The 27687-nt window shown below is 50.2% G+C and overlaps 1 protein-coding gene across 1 annotated transcript; it reads left to right on the top strand.

Annotated features, from left to right (window-relative positions):
* The first annotated feature begins 942 nt into the window (after window positions 1–942).
* On the top strand, window positions 943–26513 carry LRR1 (leucine rich repeat protein 1). The gene is made up of 4 exons (XM_088455328.1): window positions 943–1246; window positions 3458–3556; window positions 4340–5067; window positions 24831–26513. The coding sequence occupies exons 1-4, from the start codon at window positions 1061–1063 to the stop codon at window positions 25084–25086; spliced, it is 1269 nt and encodes a 422-aa protein (XP_088311454.1). The 5' UTR covers window positions 943–1060; the 3' UTR covers window positions 25087–26513.
* The last annotated feature ends 1174 nt before the right edge of the window (window positions 26514–27687 follow it).

Here is a 27687-nt window from a genome sequence, read left to right on the forward strand (position 1 = left end):
GCACTTAATCGGGAGGGGGAACCTCTACTGGGGACTACTACTTTGGGCGGAAAACTACCACTGGGGGCATTATAAAAGGGGCCTACTACTAGAGGCACTGCACTGGGGGGACCACTACTGGGGGCAATAATAGGAAGAGCCACTACAGGGGGCACTGGATAGGGGGGATCACTACTGGGTGCCTGCATAAGGGGGACCACTACTGGGAAAACTGCATGGGGGGGACTACTGCTGGGGGCACTATATAAAGGGCACTGCATGGGGGGGGACTACTACTGGGGGCACTATATAAAGGGCACTGCATAAGGGAATACCGCTACTGGGCGCACTGCATTGTGAGGACTGCTATTGGGGGCACTGCATAAGGGGGAACACTACATGGGGCACTGCATTTGGGGGGGCCACTACTGGGGGTACAGAGTAAGGGGAACTAATTGGGGGCTGTATAAGGGGGACCACTACTGAGGATACTGTATAAGGGGCACAACTATGGGCCTGCATAAGAGGGACCACAACTGCATACTGGGGGTACTGTATAAGTGGTACCACTGGGGTTAAGGTGCATATGGCTAGGAATGTTCAGTGTGAAAATAAAGGGGTGTGTCATGTTGACACGCCCCATTTTTAAGTGACCACGCCCATTTTTTTGCCACGCACACATTGGCGGGGGGGGGGGGGGGGGGGGGACACATTTTCCCTTTTCAAATTTGCCCTGGGCTCCAAATACCCTAGTTACGCCACTGTTTCATAGTAACATCAGTTTTTCTCACAATGTATGTTACTGTCTCCGCCACCAGGTGGCGACAAGCGCACACTAGTAACACTGACACAAGTCTGAGTATAGACAAGAGAGTTGTTATTGGACCAGTCCAGGGAGGGAGAGTCTTGTTCCCGCTGTCATCTCTATCACCTTGGAGGTCGCGTGACGTCACACGGGTAAGTCGGGCGGGAACACAAAGTTGTTGCTGCCATGGGTGTAGTGGGCTAGAGCGGGAGTTTACCTGGTCCGCACTCTATCAGCCCGGCGGAGTGGAGGTCCTGGCAGACAGCCACCGGCGCCATGAAGCTGCAGTGTGAGGTGGAGGTGATCAGCCGGATGCTGCCCACGTTCGGCCTGAGGAACCGGGGGAAGGGCACCCGGGCAGCGCTGTCCGTGGGCAGACAGCAGGAGAAGGGATCCAGAGAGCCGGGTCCCATCTATTTGATGATCTGCACCCTGAAAGACAAGGCCGGAGCCAGATACAAGGCGAGTCCCTGGGGGTGACTTCTGGGTTGTCAGTCTGCCCATCACCATGACAACGGGGCTGGCCGTCACCATGGCAACGGGAGAGGTTCTGAGGCTGCTGTCATGGTGATGGGCAGATTGACAACAGGGGAGGGGGGCCTGTAGCAGCCAAAGCCCTGAGTAGGGGCTGATTCAGCAAGAATCGTAGTTGTTAATATGCGTGCAATTGGCCGATTGTTGTGTTCTGCACATTTGCAGTGCGTGAGCTGGCCACTGCGATAGCAGAGGCTATGCAGACCCATCGCAGAGTGATTGGCAGGAAGTGTCGTTTGTGGGTGGTGACGGGGGGGGGTCAGTGGTAGGCGAATGCAGGCGTGCCAGTGTGTTTACACACCGTTTCTGGGGCGTGCGTAAATTATCCACTGCAAAGCACTCATAGCGTGCGTTGCTATTAGCAATTTCTGAGTAAGGTCAGGGCTTGTGCAAGTGTGTGTATGGGAGTGGAGTGCCTTGCTATTGCAGTTGAACTGCGTGCGTACACACTATTGCGATCAGTAGTGAATCAGGCCCTAAGTGCATTAGCTGGCCATTGTCATTGAGGATGTGCCGTCAAATCAGTGTGTGTCACACACGATAGAGCCTAGGTGCTGGAGAGTTAAACCACCCTCAGACTCAGTGTGGTTGTATGAGGGAGTCACCCTCACTACAGTAAACAAATAGATACAAAATCGCAACTACAGAGACTGAAGGGAACATGTAAAAGCACTCAAATCAGTAACCTGTTACAGAATATTTATTATGAAACCAGGCAAAAAGTTACTAAATTGTAACACTGATATGACTGCTATAATGTGCATAAATATATTAGACAAGTCGTCCACAAATCCTAAAAAATATATGTATGTGGTGTCCTGGAATTTAAAACCACTTGAACAAATACACAACTATGTATAGCAGCATTAGTCAATCTAAATGAGAGGAATCCACTCTCAATTGAAAATTAGTAAATTGAATTTTCACTTATAATGTTACTGAAGCAGGTATACCTGCCGAGCGGGATCGCCCTGTTCGTCAGGAGGTAATAAACGTGGCAACCCGTGAATCGGGGATCGCAGTATAGTAGTGAGGTTACCTGCTTATCAGGTAAAGTGTCCCGTCTTTGGCTGAAGGAGAAGTCTGGAACAGGCTGTAAAAAGTGATGGTATCCACGGGTGTCTGGCTGGTTTTTGCGCTTCACCCAACCTGCGGGGAGCCGGAAGTTAGGCTGTAGAGAGCCGCTCTAGAAATCCCGTGTGGCCTGGTAATTACCGGATAGATCCCCAGCAGTCTGTTCACATAAGGGCTGTGTGGCTGAATGAATGCCGGAGATGAGGGCGGGAAGAAAGCTGTCCCGATCTCTGTATAATAAGCGCAGCTGCTTATGAGTGTTTCCCAGAGACACAATGAGGTATAGCGTACAAGGCGTTCCCGCTCGGCAAGTGCAAATGAAATCAGTGTGTGCGCCTGTCACGTCTTAGTCGGGCACAGTGGGAGCAGGTGGGTGCACACGCTTACCGCCATGTTTAAAGTTATAACCCACACGGCTGAAATGTTGTAAGTAGCATTTCACCCGTGTCAGGATCCTGGCCCCACCATGCTGAGATGACCACCAGTGACTGATGACTTAGGGGGACATTTATCAAAGCTTAGGGGCATATTCAATTGGGGATGAGGTTAAGCGAGGTAATAAACCTTACGCCCAATTTTGGATTACCGTGAGTATGCGTGCTTCCGATACCCGCAGTATCCAATTAAAAAAAAAAAAAGAGTGAACACAAGGTTCTCAGAGCTGAAAACCCCATGTTGCGTGAAAAAAAAAAAATTATACTTGCCTGTCCGTGGGTCTCCATGGCTCCCGGTGGCCTCCCCTCCATCTTGTCACTGGGGAAGGGGCTGCTGGGAGATGTTTCTGGTGTTTGGGAGCAAATCGCTGATTGTCATTTGCTCCCATGCACTATTGGATTATCATTCCAACCAACCAACTAGTTGCATGGTTGGAGGAAAGTTGGTCTGGTGTATGGCCAGCTTTACTCACAGGGGCGAGTCTAATTAAATTGACCCCTTAGTTTTGCTGCTTTTAGTAAATGTACACCTACAGTGCTCACTGTCTTTTTGTTATACTAACACAGTCGTTTGTAAGCCACTGTGTAATGTAGCCTTATTATAATAGTCTGACTGTTCTCTCCTATACAGTTACAGTCAAATATTGAGAATCTGTTTTCCAAGTTTCTAAATGAGGGAAAGGCGACAATACGACTTCGAGAACCAGCTGTGGATATCTGTCTGAGCAAGGTACAAGTGAGAACCAGAGCCCATTTGTATGCATGAGACAGTTTGATATGTTATAGAGTGACACTGTAGTTTCTTAGTTACTGTTTAATTAGGAGATGTTAGAGGTTCTCTACATTTTAATTACTTATAACTTCTAGTCTTGCACATGCCCTTGAGTACAGTACAGGAGTACCACATCCCCGGGCAGAGACTTAAACAGCTTAATTTGATGATGTTGAATCCATCAGTAAAAGTTTACAGAAGGCAATGTACAAACCAGAAATTTTCTGCTTGGTGGAAGATCTGTTGCAGGACCGATTTTAAACTACCGAAAACAACTGGGATAAGCTTGGTACACACTGTGCTGACGGATCCGCCGTCACAGCGGCCGATCAGATTTAGGGGCTCCCGGGGGGACTTAGGGGAGGGTTAGGGTGTGGGCAGGGGGGCTTAGGTTTAGGCACACTTGGGGGGGGAGGTTAGGGTTAGGCACCCCTAAGGAAGGGTTAGGGGGGGGCGGGGGGGGAGAAGGTTAAGGATTGTATAGTTACTTACCTTGTCGGGATCTTCACTCTTCTGTCTTCTGGCATCGGTATTCCATCCACCGGGGTCACATCCGGCGGTATGTCATACCGATTCCTTCTGAGGCATGGTGCCCCAAAATGAATACAATCTCTCATATATGGAAAACCCTGAGGATTAATATTTGATCACAAGCTTGGGTACACATTTGTTTCTGTGAATCTCTTATGCGTTCCTCACTCCTTCTATTTATCTTTCCTGTTATTTGTTTTGTTTTGTTAGGCAGACGTCTGTAGCTTAAAGAACTTAATTTCTGCCGTGGGCCTGGCACATAAAGGCACGGATGCCAGTCCTGTTCCGTTGTCACGTCTGATTCCTGCTAAGACCTCCGAAATAGAAAAGCCCAGGGCCAAGTTGATCATTAATTGCAAGAAAGACTACCCCCTAACAAAGAACTTTCCGTATTCGCTGGAGCACCTCCAGGTGTCCTACTGCAAGCTGGCTCGCGTGGACATGCGAATGCTGTGTCTAAAGAAGCTTCAGAAACTTGATCTCAGCAACAACCATATCAAGAAGTTACCGCAGACTATAGGCGACCTCGTGTGCCTCCAGGAACTCACCCTGCACAGCAACTTCCTGGAATCCTTTGAGGTGGCGCTGTGTAATTCCTCTCTGAGACACTCGCTGAAGGCCTTGGACCTGAGTGAGAATAAACTTAAAGCCCTCCCTGTCCAGTTCTGCAACTTCAGAGAACTTGTCAGTCTGAAGCTCGATGGCAACGAACTCGTTCAACTACCGTTCGCAATCGGCAAGCTGAGTAAACTACGATTTCTCACCGCCACCAAAAACAAACTTCCATATCTTCCCAACAGCTTCAAAACGTTAGTGCTGGAAAATCTAGATCTGTTCGGGAACCCTTTTGTGAAGGCAAATCCAATGGCTCCGGACATTCAGCTGAAAATCCCTCTATCTTTACAGGAAACTGCTTCAAGAGTAACAATTAGCTACAGGTATGAGCATTACACTGGGTGCAACGCTGCATAAAAATCTTATGAAACAAAAAATAAGTGTATAATTGTTAAGAAGTTGTTGGTGCAATGACACAAATTTCTCTTTGTCTGGTCAGCTAAAAATCCTGACAGGAATTTTGTTCTATTTGTTCCTGCTGGGGCAGACACAGACGCCTCAGACTTGTGTCCACGTCCCCAAGCCATCTCATTGCCGCAGCGTCAGAAGGCTCGACCGCACACTGGAGATACGGCAGGGAAGTGTTATTTTTAGCTGCGGACGCCCTTCTCTATTACACCTGGGAAGTGGGCAATGTAAACGTTTGCTAGCTCTATGAGGACCACATTGATACAGCGAGGGACTGCAGGGAGAGAGCCTTTGCTTAATAGCGGGTTAATGCATTGTAGGGAAGGGGAGTAGTCTTGTTTGAGCCGCCGCCTCCTCAGGGCATTCCAAGAAAGCCCTTCAAAATCTCCCATCAGACTCTGTTCTGAGTAGAAGCTGTGTGCCTCTTTCTGTTAGAGGCTTGCATTCATTTTGGCTTCCTCCTCGCTTCATGCCTTAATATTGTTTCTAGGCTATATATGTTATTTTTCTATTCTATAACTACTCTTGTACAATAATTAACTAATTTTAGGGGTAGATGGCCACTACACTATAGGTTGCATTTGTTTAATTGTTTATCTTTATTATTAAAACTGGTGTATTGCTGCAGTTATTCTAAGTGAAGCTGTTAAGTGTCTGCATTGCTGTGTTACTGTCTGTCTGAGAAAGGGGGCGCTGTGTCAAAAAACCAAATTGCCTACTCAAAGTATAAGGCTAAATTGCCACAGTCCATGTCTGAAAACGATGCTGTCTGCGCAGCTTGTGAAGCCAAAGTTTCTAGGAAGGTACTGACCCCTGCTTGGGCTGACACCTTAGCTTCTACTATGGCGAAACTCTCAAAGCAACTTGTTGCTACAAGCGAGCCACATGCTGGATCATCTGTCATTCCACCTCAAGTGCCGCCTCCTGCAATTGTACTCTCTCTGGTTCCCTCTAATTCACATATTACAACGGAACATCTCTAGGCTCAGGGCAGGGCCCGCTCTGTTGAGTGATCAGTTCAGGTTTCTTTCGTCCCTAGGGAGAATGTTAGAACCAACTTCTGTGTCTAGATCCCAAAAATACCAACTTCCCAGAGTTCTTCAGTCTAGAGAAGTTTCTGCATCTGATTATTCTTAATTCTTAATTAGTTCTGATTGCGAAAATCAACCTCCAAGCAAGGAGCCTCAATGTGCAAGGTGTTGAAGCTTTAAGGTAGGTGGTATTCAACATGCTGTCCTCCAGTTGTGAAACTACACATCCCAGCATGCCCCACCACAGTTTTGCTATTATGGAATGCTAAAACTGTGGCAGGGGCACACTGGGATGTGTAGTTCAACAGCTGCTAGAGGGCTGCATGCTTAATTGTCCTGCTTTAGGGGCTGCAGTTAACCGGGTCTTAAATTCCGGATTCAGAATTTTCTTATGACTTTGGATACAACTTTGTTTAAAAGAAAACCGCAATCAGTCGCTTTGCCCTGTTCTCCATAATTGGAGGATCTTCTAAAGAAAGCATGGTTACTCCTGGATAAAAAAAATTCTAGGTGTCATGCAGATTAATGTCTTTTCTTCATCCACTAGGGGACACAAGCTGAAGACACTGGGGTATAGACTGTGGTAGAGTACAGCCTGGCACTTTAAATAATTTAGAAGTGTGACTGGGTCCTCCCCCTCTATGCCCCTTCTGCCCCAGTTTAGAAATTGTGCCTGAGAGAGCCGGTGCACAGTTGGGGCTGTCTCCAGCCGATCAGTATTTTCTGTTTTCAAAATTTATTTTACTAACCGTTTTCCTGTGAGGACAGGCAGACTGCGGCAGTCTGCCTGCTACGCGGGAGCCGCCGGGAAGGGACCGCCACGGCTACTGCTGTCTGTGTCCGGTGCCTTGAGGGGAGGCCCCTGCTTTGAGACATCTGTCTCTGTGAGGCACACCACAGCTGGAAACTGCTTGTGTTCAGGTTCCTCACCAGCATCCCAGCCGCCCTTCCTTTTTCTGAGCCCTTACAGTACAAGTGTGGTCAGGGTGTTTATTATACCTCACATTTATATTTGATATCTGTGTGGTTTGTCATATACAGTGTGCACTTTCTTCTCTGCAATATAGTGATGATGGGCACAATATAGTGAGGATAATGGGCACAATTCTGCTCCAGCCCTGCTGTCATGCAAATCATGTACTGCAGAGGTAGGTGTGGGAGACATGGTGCAAGAGGGATTATGTATGAGGTGTTATAATCCTCCAGGCTCCTCTATGGTATCAGCCACCTCGCAGGAGCCTCCTTGGGTCTCCTTCGCTCAGGCATTGATGGCCATTGCAGGGCGTTTGGCAGTACCTCCTGTGTATCCCCTGATGGGGATCCCACAGCAACCGTGTTTGCCCTCAACAGGTTTCACCCATGCAGGGTAAATACACTCTCTACTACAGTGCAGAACCTGGCGGATACCTCTACTGCCCTCCAGGCTATGCTACAGGGGGATAAATCCCTTAGGCTAAAAGGCCTATGCCGCCATCTAAATCTACACTAAATGATGACGATGACATGACATCTGATGACAGGGAGATTCTAGATGAGGATGACTCTGAGCCCTCTCCGCAAGAGGCGGAGACTAAGTCCGGATCTGATACGTGCTGTCTGTTCGGCCTTAGTCATAGAGGTGGATGAACCACCAGCTCCCCGTCCAAACATGCTCTGTTCAAGGAAATAAAGGTTACCTCTGTGGAATTTCCTTTATCTGATCAGCTAGTAGAGCACATGGAAGTGGCTTGGATATCGCCTGGGAAGTGATACCAGCCTCAGACGCCTGGCTTATGCCTATCAGTTTCCTGAGGAACATTGTACCAAATGGGAATCACCTCCTGCGGTGGATTCTCATGTGACGCGCTTAATTAAAAGTGCTGCTCTACCTATGCCGTCCATATCTTCCTTAAAGGATACTTCAGATAGGGAGGTAGAGGTTTGTTTAAGGTCAGTGTATTCTCTTTCAGGGGCAGCCTCCAAGGATATGGAGGCCAAGGCTTTGGAGTTCTGGGCAGACTCCCTAGAGAAGTCCTTTCCTTCAGATGTAACGATACTGGATCAGAACCTCTATACACACCTTCCTATACCTTCTAATGTCCTGCCTATACCTTCTAATGTCCTGCCTATACCCTCTAAGGATGACGCTAATTTGCGTACGCAGTCACACCATAAATAATGACTTAGACGTGGAATCTGTGGTTCCAAAGCACAAGTGATATTCAGGTAAAAGTTCAGACAGTTACACGCAATTGATCAAGACACAATTTAGGCGCAAAAGGAAATTATACAGACCCAAGTACAGTATACATACGCAGGCGCTTCCGGACCCAGAGATAGGCATCAGCAAGAGACCCCCTCGTCATTCAGCACGAAGACTCAGAACCAGTGTTCGTGCACTCATATTTATACCCCACCAGAATAAACAGGACAATAGGAAAGTCTGTTGCTGATATCATTGGTTCTCAGGGGTGAAGCGTCTGTTACAGCACATTTAACAGGCTGGTTCAAACAGACTCTCCCTGCCTCTAACAGCTGGGGGTCTTCCTCTTCACGCCTCTCGTAGCATCCTAACAGTTGTTTCTAAAATATACATTTTGTTGCTTGTAGGCTCTGCGATCCATAACTCGGGAGATCCATGATGCGATCTCCCCACCGATAACACCGGAATACTGTAAAAAAGATACGCATCAGTACAACTCCAAACATGACTTGTTTAGCATGTATAATACCTTAGTTATCAAATATCTTTATCTCTCAGCATTTAAACTAACTGAACCAACTTAAATCATATACTTTAGAGCTTATTGAACCTTATGTGTGAATATGTAATGTGTGGGTATTCAGGGTTTGAAATAAGGACGCTAGTTAACTAAGGGCAGATGCGTACGCATAAAGCTAATAAAACAGCGGTTTCATACAAAGTCCTATGCATTCGCTAATATGCAAATAGTTAACAGCGCAATTGTGTGTATTAATGTAGCGTTCCCGCTAGGCTGTTTTAGCGGGGCGCGGCGCCCTGCCCTCCTTCTGGAGGGCAAAAAGCACCCTGCCCTCCTGGAGGAGGGCAAAAAGCGCCCTGCCCTCACAGCCTGCGGGAGCCGTTCTCACCCGCGGGACGCAGTGTCCTGCGGGTGGAGAAACATGCGGTGACCCTGTCACCGCCGGAGAATAGACGCCGGGCGCATGCGCCCGGCATCTATTCTCCCTGTCTGCAGGGCTTGGGGGCTGCCCGGCGTGTCCGTAAGTGCCGGGCACGCCCCCAAGAGTGACGAAAAGGGGACGCATTTTATAGACACGCCCCCTTTTCCGATGACCACACCCCCTTCTCGGTCGCGCGGGCATGCCCTCTCTAGCTCCGGCGCCCTGCCTCCCGCCGTAGCTAGAGGGAACACTATTAATGTGTGTATGAGAAATGATGAAAGATGCAAACGCATGGTGCTATTTAGTACATGTACTAAAATGTGAGTTTATCTAAAATGGCGCTTAGGCGGCCATTCGCAAAATGGCGTCTTGCGATCTCATTTTCAAGATGGCGTCTTGCGGCCAGTCGCAAGATGGCGTTGCCGTGATTAAATTTTAACCTGAACTTGTCTTAGCCAATTATTCAGCTTCGACAGATGCTACCGGAGATCAAGTTAATCTGGTGGGCAACCTCTGTGATTCAGCTGCATATATTAATGCTGCTTTGGATGTCAGCCTCTTGACTTCCAGGATTTTGGCTGCTGCTGTCAGCTCACTATTCCTTATGGCTGCTCTCTTGGAGAGCGGATGCAGACTCTAAGAAAGGATTAGAGTGTTTGCCTTATATTAGTAAAATCTTGTTTTTTTTGGTCCTAACCTGGGCAAGATTGTGGATATGTTGGCAGCGTTAAGTCTGCGTGTCTGCCTTCAGCATCTACTTCAGGATCCCGGACCTCGTCCTTTCGGCCCCAAGGTAAGCCTAAGGGTCAGCCCTTTCCTAGGCAGTCAGCCCCCCAAAAAGACTACCAAGCCCAAGAAGCAGGCCTGGAGTACTCAGCCTGACTGGACAGGCCTCCCCTTGGGGGATCTCAGTTCTTCAGTTCGCCAAGTGCTAGTGTCAGACCACCACAGACATTTGGGTAAGAGAAGTGGTCTCACGGGTTCGCCCTCTCCATCCGCAGAAGGCCTCCCCATCAGTTTTTCTGCACAGGCCCTCTGTCAGACAAAGACAAGGAATTACAAATCCAGAAGGCCATACAATCCTTGCTCAGAGAGAAATGGGTTATTACTCCAATATCTTTCTGGTTCAGAAACTGAACGGATCATATCTGCCTATCATCAATCTCAAGTCCCTGAACAAATTCCTCAGGGTACCTCGGTTCAGGATGGAAACCCTACGCTCAATTATACTAGCTATGGAACCTGGGGATTTTATGGTATCACTGGATATTCAGGATGCATACCTGCATATTCCGATTTGCTTAATCTCACCAGCATTTTCTCCTTTTTGCTATACTGCAACAACATTTCTAGTTTTTGGCTCTGCCGTTTGGCCTCTCTCCTGCACTTCGTGTATTCACCAAAGTTATGGCAGCCCATCTACGGCAACAGGGTGTTTGCCTATTGCCTTACCTAGACGACTTCTTATTGTTGGCAGGGTCTCCAGAACTACTTCACCACCATCTACAGCTTACAATTTCTGTGCTTCAGACTCATGGGTGGTTGATCAATTGGATGAAGTCCTCCTTGACTCCATCCCAGAGGATGCTCCATCTGGGACCTCTGTTGGATTCCCAACAGCAGAGGATCTTTCTGACCGCAGAAAAGATCTCCACTTTGTAGACGTGAGTATGCAGCTGCAGTCGCCGAGTGTCAATCTACTCAGCAATGCAGGTACTGGGGTCCATGGTATCAACATTTGACATGGTGGAATATGCTCAGTTTCATTCTAGGTCTCTGCACAAATTTATCCTCTCCAGGTGGCACGGATTACCCCATCGGATAAAAACACAAACGATGGTGCTCTCTCCGGAGGTGTGTCTGTCTCTTGCCTAGTGGCTGCAGCCGTGTCACCTCACCAAGGGGCACCCCTTTTGGATTCTGGAATGGGTCCTCCTGATGACGGACGCCAGTCTCCAGAGTTGGGGCGCAGTGACAGGTCCACACTCGTTTCAGGGACGGTGGACAGCAGAGGAGTCTGCCCTACCAATCAACATATTGGCGCTTCGGGCGGTCTTCAGGGCCCTACAGCAAGTCAGACTCATACTTCACGGAAAATCCGTGCAAATTCAGTCAGACAACTCCACGACTGTGGCTTTCATCAATCATCAAGTAGGGACTCTGTCGGACGGCAATGACAGGCGTGTCACGCATTCTGACATGGGCGGAAGGTCATCTCACAGCCATATTGACAGTGTTCATTCCAGGAGTTCTCAATTGGAAAGCGGACTTCCTCAGCCGTCACAACGTGCATCCAGGGGAATGGTCTCTTCACCAAGAGGTGTTTCATCTCCTAGTGGACAAGTGGGGCCTTCCAGACGTGGACTTCATGGCCTCCCGACACAATCGCAAACTGCCAGTTGGGGTCCAGAACAAAAGATGCCGAGGCGATCTTGGTGGACGCTCTGTCGGTACAATGGACCTTGCAGTTTGCGTACCTGTTCACTACAGTGTCCCTTCCTCCTCGAGTAATTCGGAAGTTCAAACAAGGAGGCACTGTCCTGCTGGTGGCTCCAGCGTGGCCCAGACAACACTGGTACTCAGATCTTCGGAGTCTTTCCATCGAGTTCCGTTGCTGTTGCCTCAACGTTCGCACCTGTTGTCTCAAGGTCCTTGCCTTTACCTGGACCTGGGTCGTCTGTCTTTGACAGCGTGGCTCTTGAGACATCCCTCATAAGGTCAAAGGGTTTTTCCAGCTCTGTTGTAGATACTATGCTCAAAGTGCATAACCCAGCCTCTGCTCAGGTTTGCCACAGAGTGTGGCATACCTACTTCCAATGGTGTCGTCACAGAGGTTACGATCCCGTGGTATTTCAGATTTCCAGAGTGTTGGCTTTCCTTCATGCGGGTTTGGATTTCGGTCTCTGATTGGCCTCGTTCAAGGTGCATGTCTCGGCTCTGTCCTTATGGTTCCAGAGGAGGATTGCTCCTCTGCCCGATATCCGCACCTTCCTCCAGGGTGTCCTCTGGATTCGGCCTCCCTTTGTCCCTCCTGTGGCTCCTTGGGATTTGGCTGTTGTACTTGGGGCCCTCCATTTGAACCCCTGGCTTCAGTGGATCTCAAATGGCTTACAGCAAAGACTGTTTGTTTTTATTCTGGCCATACCTTCCACCAGAAGTGTCAGACTTGAGGGCACTCTCCTGTCGCTCCCATTTTCTGATAGTTCACCAGGACAGGGTGGTGCTTCGGACTCGCCCTGGCTTTTTTCCTAAGGTGGTTTCCAGTTTCCACACTAATGAGGAAATTGTTGTGCCAGCCTTTTGTCTCTGGACCTCTCAGCAGGTGAGGCCTCTTTGGATGTGGTGCGGGCCCTCAAAATTTGTGGACCATACCAGTTCCCTTCAGAAGTCAGACTCCTTGTTTGTCTTCTACAGATTTCACAAGAAGGGATGGTCAGGCAATAAGCAGACATTGGCTAGATGGCTGCGTATGATCTTTGAGTCTTACACTCAGGAGGGCCTTTATGTTCTGCCCTCTGTTACCACTCATTCTACTCGGTCTGTGGGTCCCTCGTGGGCAGCTTGCCGTGACACCTCGGCTGTTCAGCTTTGTAAGGCTGCCACGTGGTCTTCTGTCCAGACCTTTTTAAGGTTCTATGCATTTGATACCTTTGCCTCTCAAGATGCTTCCTTTGGGTGGTGGATTCTCCTCTCTCAGCACAGGAGCGTCCCCACCATTAAAAGGACTGCTTTGAGACATCCCCAAGTCTTCTTGTGGAGCCTATGGACCCTGAAGAAGAAAATGAGAGCTATGGTAAGAACTTACCTTTATCTCTTTTTTCGAAGTCCATAGGGTCTACAGGGCACACACCCTGACGCACCTGGCTTCAGATGGGCTTCGCTCTGGTTTATCAGTCTCCTACGTGAGAATGTGATTCTTGAGTGTTCCAGATTTTCTTCTCTTTTATCCTCCTCCGGCCTTTGGCTTACTACGAACTGAGGTGCCTCTGGCTCGGGGTGGGTTATAGGGAGAGGCCCAGTGCATCCTGGAAGTAAAAATGTAACTGCATGGTGCTAGGATGTCCTTGCCATCACCTAAACCCCAAGGTCTCCCTGTGGACCCTATGGACTTCGAAGAAAGAGAGATAACAAAGGTAAGTTCTTACCATATCTCATTTTTTGAACTTAAGAATCTAGTGGTACCAGGCGCCGATAATGACGCATATACTGCGGCGACTCCTGCCTCCGCCGAGCCGTAACACCAGTACCACTATATGCCCTGAGGTTGTCGGCAGGCCTCAGCTTGGCTTGGCAGAGGCTTTTGCTGTGGTCCGGACTGCAGTCAGATCACGGAGATGTGAGATAAGCGATTCCCCGCGAGGAATCGTGTGTAGCAGACTTGGCCTCCGGTGTAGAGATGCATCGGAGGTGGCTGCGGCTGACTGCCTCGTGTAACGTGTCCTCACTGAGGCGGCCGGGACCATATCGTCTGGGGACGGGTGGTAAGACGCACTAGTCAATGTCTTACTACTGTGAGGTCAGCGTACCCGGCCGTCAAAATCGCAGCCATGGGGAGATAGGCGCTCCCCCCGGCTGCTCCTCCTCCCAGACGCAACTTCCGGGTACAGATTCCCGCATATGGTTTACTATCTCTGACCACCTTGTGAATGAGACGCTCGCCGTTAGCGTTTGTGTGTGTACTGCTGAAGCTGTTGGTCTCCAGAGGTTTTGATCTGTCTCTGTATACCTCTCCTTTGGATTTGGTATATAGCACTCTACATCCTACCATTACCCCTCTGGGGCTGGCTAGTTGATTCAGAGTCCATTTGCAATAGCAATTGTGCGTATTTATGCATTGTATGTGACTGTAATGCTAGCTGCTGTATGTATACACTGTAATGTGAGTGTAATGCTAGCTGCTGTGTGTATACTGCCTGTTTTTTTCAAATGGTCAGTTATATCTATCACTGTGTTGCTCCTAAATCCCTCTGCAGAGGTTTCTGGGTTTTTTCATTGATAGACCATAGACCTTATACCATTTGCACATTTGTCATGTCTAAATGTGAGAAGGATGAACTGCCAGTGCTGAGAACATGCAAGTCCTGTTTTGGAGGCCTGTCTGAGCAGGATGTTATACAGGATGGATTGTGTTGTAAAAAACTACCTGAGCTATCTGATACACCTGCACCAGCACTAGAGCCACCCTGGGTGGCCATGTTGCCTCAGGTTTTGTCATACTTAGTAGACAAGGCTGCAGAAGCACAGGCTCCTGCTGCAGTATTACCTCATGCTATGGGGTGTTCACAGCAGTTGCATCCTTCTATGTATATGTCCCCCATGAATTCCTGTTGCGTTAATTCTACTGTTCACTCTAGTCAGAGTATGCCGCTGTCTATAGCCTCTCTGCCGCTGTCTATAGCCTCTCAGCAGGTAGATAGACCTTTTACGGTATAGCAGGGGCATAAGAGAGGTTCTCGTCGTTGTCTCAAGGGTCTGACTCAGCCTCCTCAGCAGACTCTGATACTCTGAGTTCTGGGTCTTACTCAGTATAGAAGAAGAGGAGGTTTCACTGACATCTAAGACTCCGGTCTTTAGTCGTCAGAAGGTGGTTAAGGGTTATTTCCCTCAGAGCAACTGACTACTCTCATATCTGAGGCATGGGATACTCCTAGTAAGCATTTCCATGCTACAAGGAATATAACCTCTTGTTACCCATTTGCACTTGGTGAGTGTAACAAATGGGAAGTTCCCCCGAGAATAGATTCTCATGTTACAAGATTGATAAGGAGCGCTTCGTTGCCCATTCCTGCAGCATCCTCTTTGTCAAGTTATCCATCTGTAACCTCTTTCAATTATTTGAAATCTATGTGTTCATTATCTGGAGCTATTACCAGACCAGCCATGGCTGTAGCCTGGGTAGCCAAAGTTATGGAAGATTGGACAAAATCTCTGGAAGTTACTATGCATGATGCAACCAGAGAACAACAGTCTATTCTCAGTCAAATGCAAGAAGCAGCTATGTATAGGGGAAGCGTTGATTGACACAGGTATCTTGGCTTCGAAGATCTCTGCAAACTCAGTTGCAGCCCGGAGATCCCTTTTGGCTAAAGACCTGGAAGGCGGATGCAGGGTCCAAAAAGGCCCTTGAATCCTTGCCTTTTGCGGGGAAGGTACTGTTTGGACCAGAGCTTGGATCACATAATGACTTCTTTGGCAACACTGAAGTGTGCTGAATTACCATCCACGACTACCTCTAAATTTAGGCAGTTGTCATCTTGGTCCTTTCACCCACAGGAGAGGGCAAAGAAACAGTCTTCCTCCAGACAGTCATTCCCACAGGAAGCCGTAGCCCAAGAATCTTGGTCAACTAAACGTCCTGCTTCCAGGCCAGACTGTAAGCCTACTGTCTGATGGGCCGGGCCACCCCCTGGAGGATATCAGGGTTGGAGGATGACTTCTACAGTTCGCCCAGGCCTGGCATCAGACGACTACGGATGCCTGGGTTCGAGAGCTGGTCTCCCATGGTTACGCAATCGTGTTCCTAAGGCATCTCCCGAAGAGGTTTGTTGGTACAACCTTGCCTTTGAATCCGGTCAGAGCTTCGGCCTACCGGGATTCTATTGGGGGCCCTCCTGAAGTCAGGAGTCATAGACCCCATCCCTGTGATACAACAGGGAAGGGGTTATTATTCAAACTTATTTTTGATTCAAAAACAAAATGGGTCGCATCGCCCTATATTGAATCTGAAGTCTCTCAACAGATGCAACCATGTGCCCAAATTCCGTATGGAAACCCTATGGTCAATTATGCTAACGATGGAGCCTGGAGATTTCATGGTATCCCTGTACATACAGGATGCATATCTGCATGTGCCAATTGCACAATCCCACCAAGGCTTTCTGAGATTGGCGGTACATCAGCAACATTACCAATTCCAGGCTCTACCCTTCAGTCTAGCCACATTCCCTCAGGTATTTATCAAGATAATAGCAGTTATGACTGCTCGTCTCAGACAACATGGAGTCGGGATATTGCCATATTTGGACGATCTCCTGATATTAGCACAATCTCAGGCGGTGTTACAATGTTATCTGCAGATGACTATTGTCTGCTTACAATAGCACGGCTGGGTAATCAATTGGAAAAAGTCCTCTCTTTCTCCAACTCAGGAGATTGTGCACTTGGGGACATTGCTGTCCTTTGTGGGACAAAGGATTATTCTAACAGAAGACCAGATTGTGGCACTACAGTCTCGTGTGCGCAGTCTTCTCTGCATGCAAACAGTGTCAGTACACTTGGCAATGCAGGTGCTGGTCTCCATGGTATCCACATTTGACATGGTGGCCTATGCCCTGTTCCACTCCAGGTACCTGCAACAATGGATCCTGGCTGATTGGGATGGTCAGTATCATCAGATAAAGTCTCCGATTATTCGCATCTCGCCAGAGGTTTGGCTCTCCCTCACTTGGTGGCTAGAGACGACTCATTTAAACAAGGGTCGTCCGTTATGGCTACCGGAATGGGTACTTCTCACCATGGATGCAAGTCTGCGAGGATGGGGAGTAGTGACAGGTCACCGCACCTTTCAGGGAAGGTGGATGGTTCAGGAAAGTCGCCTACCAATAAATATCTCGGAGCTTCATACAGAGCGCTCATACTGGCACATGACCTCCTACAAGGCAGGCCTGTCCCGGTTCAGTCGATAGCGCGACAACAGTGGCCGACATCAATCATCAGGGAGGCACACGAAGTCTGGCTGCCATGAAGGAAGTGGCAGAAATTCTGCTGTGGGCAGAATGCCATCTTCCAGCAATCTCGGCAATATTCATCCCAGGAGTTCTCAACTGGGAAGTGGACTTCCTAAGTCGCCAGGACATACAGGCCGGAGAATGGGCTCTTCATCCAGACGTCTTTCAACTCCTGGTGGACAAGTGGGGATTACTGGACATAGAGCTCATGGCATCACGTCACAACCACAAGCTCCCCAGGTATGGGTCCAGAATGAGGGACCACTCAGCTACATTTCTGGATGCTATGGCGGTGATGTGGGACTTCAGGTTGGCATACCTGTTTCCTCCAATCTCCCTTCTCCCAAGAGTCGCCAGAAAGTTCAAGCAGGAAGGCAGCAGGATAATACTAATAGCCCCTGCCTGGCCCAGGAAGCATTGGTTCTCCAATCTGACATGTCTATCCATAGACAGTCCACTTTCACTGCCTCTACGGCCGGATCTGGGTCCGTACCTATATTGGGATTTACATCGGCTGGCTTTGACGGCATGGCTCTTGAGTCTTACGTCTTAAAGGCCAAGGGTTTTTCTGCCTCTGTGATCCAGACGATGCTGAAGGCAAGGAAGCCGGCTTCCGCCTGCATCTATCACAGAATTTGGCATTCATATTTTCTTTGGTGCTCTCACAGAAAATATGATCCGAAGGGTCTCGAGTACTTGCTTTTCTTCAGGCTGGATTAGACTTAGACCTGGCAACCTTGAGAGTCCAGGTTTCTGCATTGTCAGTTTGGTTCCAGTGCAGAATTGCCCCTGTGCCAGATGTTAGAACATTCTTGCAAGGGGTTCTTCGACTGCATCCTTGGGGTATAGGTGTGACGTCAGTCATCGGGCACCATAGAGTTAAGCTTTCAGCCTCCCAGGATGCACTAGGGTCCCCCTCCTATAGCCCGCCCCCGAGCCAAGGCATCTCAGTTTAGTTCGGTGCCCGGCCGGAGTCGGAGGCACCTGTTAGAGGGGGGCCCATGAAGAGCCCCTGAAGTTTTCGCTTTGCAGCTGTGGCTGCACATCTGGAAGTACAGCATGGACAGTCAGTTTTGACGTCCATGCTGTCTTCCCTACACCCCCGCCGGCACCAGAACGCCGGTACCGATCCGGGGATGCTGGTAAGCATCTGGGGTCACAGCTAGCGGTGACCCCAGATGTTTAGGACCATGGCCGGACTCAAGGGGGGCAGCAAGGTAAGCAGCGGGGTCCCGCGGTGGGTCCCCGCTGATACATGGTCCAGAAGTCTCCAGGCAGGGGGCTCCCTGGGGACTGGCTGCAGCGTGGAGCCAGGTACTAACCTGCGCTTCCACTACCCCCCTGGGACAGCAGGACCGCAGCAGCGCTGCGGCGTACCAGGGGTTAAATGCATGCCAGGGGAGCTCGCGCCTTCCCTGTCTCACAGCCGGCGCCTCCCCCGCTGCACACAGCCCTCTTTGCAACACGGCGACTGGCCCTGTGGCGGCGCTCCTCCCCCTGGCCAGCCTCCTCTCTGCTCCTCGGCGGCCATCTTCAGAACGCATGGTGAACGCTGCTGGAAGTCTGAAGGGAGGCATCGTGGTCTGGGTCCCCCCGCATACCTCTCCTCCGCTGTGGTCAGGTCTGTGTATGCAGCGCTGTGTCCTACCAGACTCTGTATCTGTGTAGTTGATTTCTCAGCGCTGTTAGTGCAGGAATTGAGTTTCTTTGCATTGTATGTGACTGTGCTAGCGTTGCTGCCTGTACTTTCCTTTCTGACTGTCAGTCTTATTACTGTCCCTGTTCTTTCTGCTAAAGCCCTTGCGGTGCGGTGCTGCAGGGTGGTCTCTCGCCATTTAAAAAAAATTGGTGAGAGGGGTCACATACTTTCTACCATCATGTCTGAAAGTGACTTTCCTCTCCGGCTGCAGTGTACTACGTGTAAAGTACCTTTAGCGGAGGGGGAGGGTAGCGCGGAGGGCCTATGCCGGCAGTGTTTGTCGTTGGCGCGGCCTATTACGGTTACAGCACCGGTACAGGAGCCGCCCTGGGCTTGTTTCGCTCAGGCGCTTACAACCTTAGTGGGCCAGTTAGCTCCTCAGCCCGCGTTTACGCAGATGGGTTTGTCCCAGCAATCAGTGGTGTCGTCACCCATGCAGGGTTTCCCAAGACAATTGGTGGTACCCCGCAGTCTCCCTATTTCCCCTCTCCCGGTTTCTCAGGAGCCGGCGTGGGTTAACTCCCTGACGAGTTCTGTACAGCACTTGTCGGATGTGTTGCAAGGGGAGTCTGTGATGCGGCCACATAAACGGCCGGTGGCGTCTCTGTCGGCTCCTTATGAGGATGACGAAGGGACGTCTGATGACGGGGAGATTCTGGATCTTTCCGATCAGTAACCTCTCCGTACTAAGGAAGCGGACTTATTCGGGCAGTCCGCACAGCCTTGGTGATTGAGGACGAAGTTCCCCCAGCGGCTAAATCCAAGTATGCCTTTTTTAAGGATGTGAAGGGTGACGCCACAGTCTTTCCTCTTTCGAGTCAGTTGGTGGACCATTTAGAGGAGGCGTGGAAACAGCCTGGCAAACGATACCAGCCGCAGAGGCGTCTGGCGGTGGCTTATCCGTTCGCGTATAATTATTTTGCTAAGTGGGAATCCCCTCCACAGGTGGATTCTCATGTGACACGTCTTGTCCGTAGTGCCACATTACCAATGCCATCCATGTCCTCCCTTAAGGATGCTACGGACCGCAAGGTAGAGATCTACCTGAAGTCTGCTTATTCACTTGCGGGGGGGGGGGGGGGCAGCGCGGCCGGCTATGGCCATTTGCTGGGTTGCCAGAGCTATGGAGCGCTGGGCGGATACGTTGGAGGCGTCCTTCGTTTCCGGCTGAGCAGGCGGAGTTGATTGGTAATCTCCGTGATTTGGCCACTTATATCAACGAGGCGGCCTTAGACATTAGTACCCTGGCGTCTCGAATTTCTTTGGCAGCGGTGGCTGCTCGTCGCACCTTGTGGTTGCGATCCTGGAAGGCGGACGCCGATTCCAAAAAGGGTTTGGAGGCGTTGCCCTTTAACGGAGAAGTTCTCTTCGGTCCAGATCTGGACAAGATTGTAGCCACACTGGCGGCAGCTAAATCGGCATGTCGGCTGCTGTCCCTTCTGGTTCAGGGCCATCGTCCTTTCGGTCTTATAGGGCCCAGGGCAGGCCCAAACCACAGTCTTTTCCCCGACAGGCTGGCCCCAAGAAATCGGCCAAGCCCCGGAAGCAGGCCTGGAGTACCAGACGTCCGGCCCCTAAGCCAGATGACAAGCCTGCGGCCTGACTGTCCGGGCCTCCCTTTGGGGGATCCCAAAGTGGGAGGCCGCCTGCTGCAGTTCGCCCGGTGTTGGTCGGTCACCACGACAGACACTTGGGTTCTGGAGGTGGTCTCCCACGGGTATGCCCTCTCCTTCCGGCACAGACCCCCGGCTCGATTTTTCACCACGGGTCTACCATCAGACCGGAACAAGGCCGCGGAGCTGCGGAAGTTCTTGCACACTATGCTCCAGGCTGGAGTTATAGTGCCTGTTCCATTCTCCCAGAGGGGCAAGGGTTTCTATTCAAATCTCTTTTTGGTGCAGAAACCCAATGGGTCGTATCGTCCGTTTCTCAACCTCAAAGCTCTCAACAAGTCTTTGCTGGTGCCGAAGTTTCGGATGGAGACCCTACGGTCCATCATTCTGGCACTGGAACCTGGGGACTACATGGTGTCATTGGACATACAGGACGCTTACCTGCATGTCCCTTTTCTTTTGCGCCATCAACAGTTCCTCAGGTTTGCAATCCGCAGCGACCATTTTCAGTTTCGGGCGTTGCCTTTTGGCCTGGCGACAGCACCGCGTGTGTTCACCATGGTGATGGCGGTCATGGCGGCTTCTCTGCGGCTGCAGGGAGTCCGCATGTTGCCGTACTTGGACGACCTCTTAGTGGCAGTATCGCCGGAGCTCCTTCTGCGTCACCTGGACCTGACCATTGCCCTACTGCACAGGCACGGCTGGTTGATAAACTGGCAGAAGTCCACTCTAATCCCGTCTCAGCGGATTCTGCGCCTCGGAGCCTTATTGGACTCGGGACAGCAAAGGATCTTTGTGACGGGGGAAAAGATCTCTGCCTTACAGTCGAGGGTGCGCAGTTGTCTGCACAGCCGCCGGGTGTCTCTACACTCGGCAATGAGGTTACTGGGCTCCATGGTGTCGGTGTTCGACATGGTGGAATATGCCCAGTTTCACTCCAGACCTCTGCAGCACCTAATCCTGTCCAAATGTAACGGACTGCCTCAGTCTCTAAAATCACGATCGTGCTCACCCCGGAGGTTCGCCTGACCCTTGCCTGGTTGCAGACGACCCATCTCAACAAGGGTCGTCCGTTCTGGGTACCGAATTGGGTCCTGTTGACAACGGACGCCAGTCTTCGGGGCTGGGGAGCAGTTTCGGGTCCACACTTGTTCCAGGGCAGGTGGACTCCGACAGAAGCAGAGTTTCCAATAAATATCTTGGAACTCTGAGCGGTCTTCAATGCTCTCCAGCAGGCACATCGGGTTCTCCAGGGTCGCCCAGTGCAGGTCCAGTCGGACAACGCTACCACCGTGGCCTACATAAACCGGCAAGGAGGAACCCGAAGTCGGGCAGCTCTCGTAGAGGTGTCTCGGATCCTGGTATGGGCGGAGCGCAATCTTCCGGCTATATCAGCTGTCTTCATCCCGGGAGTGCTAAATTGGGAGGCGGACTTTTTCAGTCGCCAGGACGTTCATCCGGGGGAATGGTCCCTGCACCCGGACGTTTTTCAACTGCTGGTGGACAGGTGGGGTCTTCCAGAGATCGACCTCATGGCGTCCCGGCACAACAACAAGTTGCTGGTGTACGGGTCTCGCACAAGAGACGAAGGGGCGTCTCTGGTGGATGCTCTGTCCGTCCGGTGGACGTTCCGGTTCGCATACCTGTTCCCTCCCGTCTCCCTTCCACGGGTAATCCGGAAATTCAAACAGGAAGGAGGGACGCTCCTGTTGACAGCTCCCGCGTGGCCCAGACGGCACTGGTTCTCAGACCTTCAGGGTCTGTCCGTGGACAGTCCTCTGCGGTTGCCGCTACGACCGGACCTTCTGTCTCAGGGTCCTTGTCTTCACCCGGACCTGACTCGGCTGTCTTTGACGGCGTGGCTGTTGAGACGGCCATGCTGAGGTCCCGGGGGTTTTCCAGCTCTGTGGTGCGTACCATGTTGCGAGCTCGGAAACCGTCTTCCGCGAGGATATACCATCGCGTGTGGCATACGTTCTTCCAGTGGTGTCGACCGAGAGGTTATGCACCGAGGGAGTTTCGTCTGTCTCGGATTCTCGCCTTCCTACAAGCGGGACTAGATCATGGGCTTCGCCTTGCTTCTTTGAAGGTACAGGTTTCGGCCCTGTCTGTTTGGTTTCACCGTAGGATTGCTACAATCCCGGATGTGCGCACCTTTATGCAAGGTGTTGTCCGCATTCAGCCGCCCTTTGTTCCACCTGTGGCGCCTTGGGATTTGGCTGTGGTCCTGAGGGCTCTCCAAGGCCCGCCGTTTGAACCACTGGGCTCAGTGGATCTTAAATGGCTGACAGCTAAGACTGTTTTCCTTCTGGCTATTGCTTCGGCTAGACGTGTTTCTGAGTTAGGGGCTCTTTCTTGTAGACACCCTTTCTTGATTTTTCATGGGAACAGGGCAGTGTTACGCACTCGTCCTGAATTTCTTCCCAAAGTTGTTTCCCAGTTTCATGTTAACGAGGAAATAGTTGTTCCGGCTGTTAACTCACCTGGCCTTTCAGTGGGTGAGGCCACTTTGGATGTTGTGCGGGCCTTGAGGACTTATGTTGACCGCACTTCTTCGTTTAGGAAGTCTGACGCCTTGTTTGTCCTCTATGGCTTCCGTAAAAAGGGCTGGCCTGCTTCAAAGCAAACTTTGGCAGCCTGGATCCGTATGGCTATTTCTGAAGCTTATCTTCATGAAGGCCTGCCGGTCCCTCCTTCTGTGAAGGCTCATTCCACTAGGTCTGTGGGTCCTTCGTGGGCAGCTCGACGTGGTGCCTCTGCAGTCCAGAGCTGCAAGGCTGCTACGTGGTCCTCTGTCCATACCTTCGTGAGGTATTACAGGTTTGACACCTTCGCCTCTCAGGATGCTTCCTTCGGGCGGCGGATTCTCCTTTCAGCACAGGAGCGTCCCCACCCTTAAAGGATACTGCTTTGGGACATCCCCGAGGTATCCTGTGGATACCCTATGGACCCTGAAGTAGAAAATATGAGATATGGTAAGAACTTACCTTTGTTATCTCTATTTCTACGAAGTCCATAGGGTTCCACAGGACTCCCGCCCTGTCACACCTGTGCTGCAGATGGGCTTTGCTCTGGTCACCGGTTTTTCCGTCTCCCTCTGGTGAGAGTGTGATTCTTGTGTGTATCCAGATCTTCTTTCTCTCTCTTCCTTCTCCTCCTCCGGCCTATGGCTTGGTACAAAACTGAGATGCCTTGGCTCGGGGGCGGGTTATAGGAGGGGGACCCTAGTGCATCCTGGGAGGCTGAAAGCTTAACTCTATGGTGCCCGATGACTGACGTCACACCTATACCCCAAGGTATCCTGTGGATAACCTATGGACTTCGTAGAAATAGAGATAACAAAGGTAAGTTCTATTTTCTCTCTCCGGTGGCACTGTGGGATTTATCCTTGTTTTCAGGGCACTGCAGGCTCCTCTCTTTGAACCCTTGGATACGGTGGACTTGCGATGGCTGACAGCGATGACGCTTTTTCTCCTCGCTATTTCTTCAGCACGCAGAGTTTCTGACTTGGCCGCACTGTCACGTCGCTCTCCATATTTGATTTTTCATAAAAATAGAGCTGTCCTCCGTACTAAGGCGGGTTACCTTCCAAAGGTGGTTTCCCGTTTTCATATAAATGAGGAAATTGTAGTCCCGGCCTTTCAGTCTTCAGACCCATCTCCAGGTGAAGCTTCCCTGGATGTGGATTGAGCCCTTCGTATTTAGTGGGTCGTATCGACTCCATCAGGAAATCAGATTAGCTCTGTGTTTATATGGGTTTCACAAACGAGGCTGGCCAGCAAACAAACAGACTTTGGCTCGCTGGCTGCGTACGACTATTCCTCAGGTCTATGGTCTCCCTGGCCCAAACAAGGTGACAGCACATTCCACTCTCTGTGGGACCATCGTGGGCGGTTAGACATGGCGCCTCGGCTGAACAGCTGTGCAAGGCAGCCACTTGGTCTTCCGTCAATACTTTTAGCAAGTTCTATGCATTTGATACTTTTGCCTCCCAGGATGCTTCCTTTGGGCGGCGGATTCTCCTCTCTGCGAAAGAGCGTCCCTACCCTTAGGGGAACTGCTTTAGGACGTCCCCAAGGTAGTTCCTGTGGACCCTATGGACCTTGAAGAAGAAAATGAGTTATGGCATAATGGCCCGTACATACGGTATGATAACATGTCAGATTTCAACTATAACGATCCTATCGTTAAAATCTGACAGTTTCTGGGCCCTGCTAACGACCATACGATGGACGATGTGCGTCCACGTATGGTAGTTGACGACGAACTATCGTGAATATAGTGAATAAGAAAGTACTTACCTGTCGGGATTAGAACCTCCGGACATGCGTCTGGCGGTATTTCATACCGATCCCTTTAAGTGTATGGATACAGGCTTACTCTTAGTTCTCCACAAGAATTTAGTGTAGAGAAAGGTGTTTGGTTTTGTTTTGTGTGTTTTTTGCTTCCATAATACTAATGTTCATTTATTATTTTTTCTCTTAGAATCCCATACGGACCACAACTCCTTCCCAAAACCCTTTGCCAAGATTTGTCTGTGGCTAAGACCTGTGACTGTGGCGGGCCGTGCCTGAGTTCCTTCATCCAGACCATTGTCTTAATGAATCTGCACCAGGTGTCTCGGACAGTGGTCCTTGTGGACTCCATGGGGGGTACAGAAGCTCCTATCATTTGTTACTTTTGCTCTCTCACCTGTTACTCTAAGTTCCTTGATAAATACCTGCAAAGTACTAGAGTGTAGCCTGCATATGGGGACGCCTGGTATCTCCTGCTGACACCTCTGATCCCACTTCACAAGGTGCCTCCTCTAAATGTCATACACCGATGTCAGAGTGCCTTAATATCACTGGCTCATGGAGAATTGATAGTCTGCATCCTCGTGAACATTGGCTCAGGTTGCAGGGCTGCCTATGCTGTGTTGGTGAATGGTACATTTATCAGCTGTGTGACCGGATTGTCTGACAATGTAGGATCCATATTTGGTGAACAGTATGAGGTTACAATTGCAGTATGATGTGCAAAATATATTGTTTGCAGTTTCTTTGAGATGACAAATGTATGCTTGGTGTTGCTTCTTTGTTATGCAGGGGATTTGCTAAGTCACGGATTAACCCTTCAGTGCTGCAATAGCAATAGTGTCACCTACAGATTATATGAATACCACAGCCCAATACATTGAGGAGGTGTAGCATCAAATCAAAAGATCTTGATGTAGGGGTAACTGGTGTGTGATGCTGGCAGCGGGTGATGTAGGGGTAAGAAGCATGTGATGCCGGTAGTGGGTGATGCCTTTCAGTGGGTGATGTATGGGTACATGGCGTGATGCTGGCAGTGGGTGATGTAGGGGTGAATGGTGTGTAGTGCTGGCAGGAGGTGATGTAGGGGTAAGTAGCGTGTGATGCTGGCAGTGGGTGATGTAGGGGTGAATGGTGTGTAGTGCTGGCAGTGAATGATGTAGAGAAGAATGGTGTGTAGTGCTGGCAGGAGGTGATGTAGGGATAAATGCTGTGTTGTGCTGTCTGAGGGTGATTTAGAGAAGAGTGGTGTGCAGTGCTGGCAGAGTGTGATGTAGGGGTGACGTACGTGCTGGCAGTGGGTGATGTAGGGGATGACCTGTATGCTGGCAGAGGGTGATGTAGGGGTGTGACCTGTATGCTGGCAGAGGGTGATGTAGGGGTGACTTGTATGCTGGCAGAAGGTGATGTAGAGGATGACCTGTGTGCTTGCAGAGGGTGATGTAGGGGTGACTTGTGCTGGCAGAGAGTGATGTAGGGGTGACTTGTGCTGGCAGAGAGTGATGTAGGGGTGACGTACGTGCTGGCAGAGGGTGATGTAGGGGTGACGTATGTGCTGGCAGAGGGTGATGTAGGGGTGACTTGTATGCTGGCAGAGGGTGATGTAGGGGTGTGACCTGTATGCTGGCAGAGGGTGATGTAGGGGTGACTTGTGTGCTGGCAGAGGGTGATGTAGGGGTGACTTGTATGCTGGCAGAGGGTGGTTCGAACTTGTAGTAAATCTGTTGCACCGAGAAACACTGATTATTACAGACGTGTTCAGACTTGAACAAAGATAAGTGTATTTTTTGTATCTCACTATATCCTATTAAGTGCGAAGTGTAAAATAGAATTGTTTTAAAACTTTTAATAAATGCCATTTTTATTTATTGACTATAGGCTAATAGTTGTCATTCGTGTATTTGTCTCACTGTGGTAATTCACTTTTAATATGTGATGAGCTAAACTAATAATCGTTTTACCAGTTTCCCTATGTGCGGTTGTAGAGTCTCCCCAGAGCTCTATGTATGTATTATGTAACATTACAGCTGCCTGGCTCAGGGAGAGCAATTTCACTCCTACTGACGGTAGAACCAAGAGCAAGAAATTCAGCCCAGTCCTCTTCCTCCTCAACTATCGTATATCCACCCCAAGCATGTCCTGCAGTACTCTCACCACGTGTACAGGAATGGCATTTATCTTACCTCATTTCTGTATTTCCACGGTCAAACAATGATACATATAGATTTGTATATGAAAGGTCACTGACTCAAGGATTTCTAGCTTGTATATAGAACGTGAAAACATGGATGGGGGGGCAGTAGGTTAGCAGGGATATATTAGGGGGGTTAAGAAGGGTATGCAGCTTGGAAGCCGGCGGACCTAATCCCGACAGCCGGCGGACCTAATCCCGACAGCCGGCTTCCCAACTGCTTAATCCCGGCGAGGGTTAAATGACAGGCGTCTAAATCTAGACACCTCTCATTTTACCGATGCCGAGACCGGCGCCCGGCATCCCGACCGAAGGGACGCCTGGGGGGGGGAGGGTTAGGTTTAGGGTTCCCGGGGGGACTTAGGGTTAGGCACCCAACCCCCCCCCCCCCCCCCGGGAGGTTAGGTTTAGGCTAGGGGAAGGGGTGGTTAGTGTTAGGCACCCCCGGGGGGACTTATGGTTTAGGCGGCGTGGAAGGGGGGTTGTTAGGTTTAGGCGGCGGGGAAGGGGGGTTGTTAGGTTTAGGCACCTGGGGGAAGGTTAGGGTTAGGCACCCCTAAGGGAGGGTTAGGGGAGGGAATTAGGTTAGTCAATACTTACCTTTAGGGACGATCGGGGTTTTCACCCATGTCGGGCAGCCGCTGTCGGGATTCCTACCGCCGGACATGCGGTGGTAAATCATACCGATTCCGTTAAGAAGAGAGGCAGGAAAACATTGTGACGAGCTGCCACGGTCTTAATGACTTTACCAAATCAATACATATAAATAAACCTGTAGCTATGTCTGAAATTTGTCTAAAATGTTTAGGCAATTTCAATTTAGACGTATAGTTTATAGGGTACCTAGACTGAATTG

Source organism: Taudactylus pleione, unplaced genomic scaffold, assembly GCF_031769625.1.
Source record: "Taudactylus pleione unplaced genomic scaffold, aTauple2 ptg000652l, whole genome shotgun sequence".
Classification (NCBI taxonomy): domain Eukaryota; kingdom Metazoa; phylum Chordata; class Amphibia; order Anura; family Myobatrachidae; genus Taudactylus; species Taudactylus pleione.

Coding starts and splice junctions, on each gene's coding strand:
- LRR1 (XM_088455328.1), top strand. CDS start 1,061: ATGAAGCTGCAGTGTGAGGTGGAGGTGATCAGCCGGATGCTGCCCACG. Junction 1,247..3,457: donor AGGCCGGAGCCAGATACAAG/GCGAGTCCCTGG, acceptor TCTCCTATACAG/TTACAGTCAAATATTGAGAA. Junction 5,068..24,830: donor AGAGTAACAATTAGCTACAG/GTATGAGCATTA, acceptor TTTTTCTCTTAG/AATCCCATACGGACCACAAC.